This window comes from Aplysia californica, unplaced genomic scaffold (assembly GCF_000002075.1).
Source record: "Aplysia californica isolate F4 #8 unplaced genomic scaffold, AplCal3.0 scaffold00357, whole genome shotgun sequence".
Taxonomy (NCBI): Eukaryota; Metazoa; Mollusca; class Gastropoda; order Aplysiida; family Aplysiidae; genus Aplysia; species Aplysia californica.
Window position 1 is genome coordinate 451,812 of NW_004797627.1, and position 3,552 is coordinate 455,363.

A 3,552-nucleotide genomic window follows, 5' to 3' on the forward strand; every position below is an offset into this window, starting at 1 on the left:
CACACACACACACACACATACACTCACACATACCATACACACACATACCACACACACACACACACACACACACACACACACACACACACACTCACTCACTCACTCACCCACTCACTCATACACACCCTCTTTCAAAAGTGCCGGGTCCAGAGCATGAATATCCACTCAGTTCTATTTTCTGTCTCCCTCCAGGTACCTAAAACTTTTGAATGTTTAAATACGTTCTCCATTTTGCATCTGTCTCTGTTACCTTCATTTTATCTATTTTTGATGAAGATGGGGGGAGTGGGGGGTGGTTGTTGGGGTTTGTTTTTGTTTGTTTGTTGTTGTTTTTTAAAGATCTTGCATCACGTTTTGACTAACTTCACTGCACTATTCACCAAGAAGGGTTGAGATGTTGTTTCTTTAACCAAAAAAACAAAACAAAAACTGTACGCCTTCTATTGTTAGGTTGTGTATTTTGAAGCTTTCAATTAATTCACCCAACTCTTTAATCCATGTCCTTCATCCACAACAACTGCAGCAGCTACAACAATAACAATAAAACAACAACAACAAGTGTCACAACCACAATGACAACAGCAATAATAATAACAACAGCAATAAGTGACACAACAACAACAACAACAACAAAAACAACAACAATAACAACAACAATAACAACAACAACAGCAATAATGATAACAACAGCAATAACTGACACAACAACAACAATAGCAACAACAATAACAACAACAACAACAACAGACACAACATTAACAGACACAACATCAACGACAACAACAACAACAACAACAGACACAACATCAACGACAACTACAATAACAACAACTGACACAACTACAACGACAACCGCAACAACGATAACAACAACTCACCGGCTGTTTAAACACCTTCTCCACAGAAACAGTACGCACTCATTCACGAATGTGCCGCATTCATGATGCAGCGAAGACGCAAGCAAGAGGAAGAAGAGGGAGTAGGAGTAGGGGAAGAAGGAATGGGCGAGAAAAAGGAAGAGAAAACAAAAGAGGATGAGGCCATCATCATCAACGACAGTGACAATCAGGTACTCGTCCAGAGTGAGGTCACCAGTTCAGACACCGCAGAGACGAGACAATAGCAAAAAACCCAAACCTATCTAAGTCCTAAGCGAATCCTGCCTTGTCCAGGAGGAACAGTATTCACTGTCACAACGTCAGTGGTCTTCTCTAAAAGAGAATGTTGTTGTTTTTTAAGTTTTATTTTTTCTTCCTTTTTTGTCAAACAGCACATAGATCAATAATGATCTTTTCTCTCTTCAGATGAATACTTATCATGAAAAACTATAAGTCTTACAAAATACCCAAAAATAAACTGTTGCAAGAACCATCGATACACCATTTATGCAGATGATTGAAAGGGGTCAATAGTAGGATGTACTTTTTTTCATGATATTGTAACTTACTATCTGTTTTAAGTTTCCTCTACACTATATGCCCGTTGTCACATCGATGTGTTTCTCTTTTTTTCAAAGACAAAACCACATGTCGTTTATCATTCATCATCATCATCATCATCATCATCATCATCATCATCATCATCATCATCATCCTCATCATCATCATCATCATCATCATCATCATCATCATCATCATTATCATCATCATAGTCATCATTAGTAAGCTTCAATTTACCTAAGAGGGGCGCAGAAGAAACAAACTCCAATTGAATCGCCTACTGTATGACGATGTGAACAGCGAAGACTTCACCATGAAAAAGCTGGAGCGTGCCATAATACAAATGAAGACAAGAAGTGCTCCTGGACCTGATGATATACCACCATCTTTCCTAAAAGAGCTTGGCCCACTACTCAGTCAATCATTTGCGCAGCAAGTTCAGTGAAACCACAGCCACAATTTAAAAAATCCAGTGGATTCCAAGCCATGTTGGAATCGAAGGATAAGAGGCAGAAGGCCAAGTCAGAGAGATTGAAGGAGACATACGACCAACAACATACAAAGGAGTCAGATGATCAAGAGGAAAATCAGAGGCTCACCATGCAGAGCTACGTACCAGCACCGGAAAGATGTGTATTCTTAGTACTCCAATAAGCAGGAACAAAATATTACATGTCGTTTGGACTAGATTGAGCTAGCGAGACTGCGGTCGGACCATCATTGGAGCCCGAGATTGTATAAAAACTTTGTGAATGAAGAGCTCGGCCCACGTTGCCGAAGATGCAGCCATGAAAAGGAGGATGTCAAACATATGTTTGAATGTCCAGGAACAATGGCAATTCGAATGGGATTATTCGGACAAATGGAGGTGCCTCTAAGTAAACAATGGAGCCGAAAAAGAGCCTCGTTCTCGCTCGAAGATTTCTTCGTGGAGTCCACCAGGCCCATAAGGGAAACAAAAAAAATCGTCATTATCATCATCAAGCGTCAGATCTGCAACAGACATCAGCAATCATGGTTTCCATTCATCAATTTGCTCGGATGCTCTTAAAAAAAGCTACTTTACCCTGTCACCCATCTGTTTAGGTTGCTCGGGTCTACCCCTGCCTCGTTTGCCTTCAATTTTGCCAGTGAGAGCTAGATCTTCAAGACCGTTATGTCTAGTCAGGTGTCCCAAAAACTACGTTTATCTTTTCCTCAGGCCTATTGGGTTTATTTTTATCAGCGAGCAGCCCACGTCGGCTTCTTCAAGTACTATCTCATTTGATTTCTTTTTCTTCCAAGATGATCTTAGCTGTATCATACGAAACGACATTTCTGTTGCTTTTATTTTATTTTCACGGTCTTTTGTGAAATGTCAACCTTCACAGCCATATGGAAGGGTTGACTATACATAACATTTCAGAACTTTCATTTTGGAAAGCATTTTTGGTAGTCATTTGTTTCTATTTCTCAAGATTGGGCTCATTTTATTGAAAATATCCTTCTCCATTGCAATTCTTCTTTTTTATTTTTGTGGAACATTTAGTATTAGATGTTATTATTATATCATATATCCTAGATATTTAAACTGTTAAACTTGTGTTATCTTTTTGCATTTCCTTTTGAGATTATAAATTGGATTTATCTTTTTTTTTTAAATGTCACCACACAGTCTGTTTTCTTCATTTTCAACAATAGCCCTTTAAGTCAACTTTCCGTTACAAGAGTATCAAGAAGCAATTGAAGATCCTTTCCTGAGTCTGCTATTAAAACTGTGTCGTCGACATACCTGACATTATTAATGCTTTTGCCATTCACTTTATGACATGGACAGCCTTCGATTTTTCTAATGATTGTTTCACAGTATATGTTAAATAGGACTGGTGATATAAGACGTTCTTGTCTTGCACCTCTTCGGATCTGCTTATATTCGCTGTATTCTTCATTAATTCTTACAACAGCGTTTTGGTACCAGTAGAAATCCCTGATAATTAATTCATAGATCTTGTTCTTATATGTCTAGCTCTTCCAGCATTATAAATAGCACATCATGTCTAATTTTATCGAAAGCCTTTGGATAAATTACGCAGCATAAATACAGATCTTTCTCTTCTCCTTCTCCTCCTCCTTC

At 38.5% G+C, this 3,552-nt stretch overlaps 1 protein-coding gene across 1 annotated transcript in view; it reads left to right on the top strand.

The window, feature by feature from the left end:
- The window catches only part of LOC101845017 (receptor-type tyrosine-protein phosphatase eta), a gene marked incomplete in the record, with an annotated part of 74,747 nt that extends 72,849 nt beyond the window's left edge, over positions 1-1,898 (top strand). Inside the window, 1 exon segment of the mRNA XM_013085217.2 lies at positions 905-1,898. Coding sequence (XP_012940671.1) covers positions 905-1,123 — 219 coding nt within the window.
- Between the last annotated feature and the right edge of the window lie 1,654 nt (positions 1,899-3,552).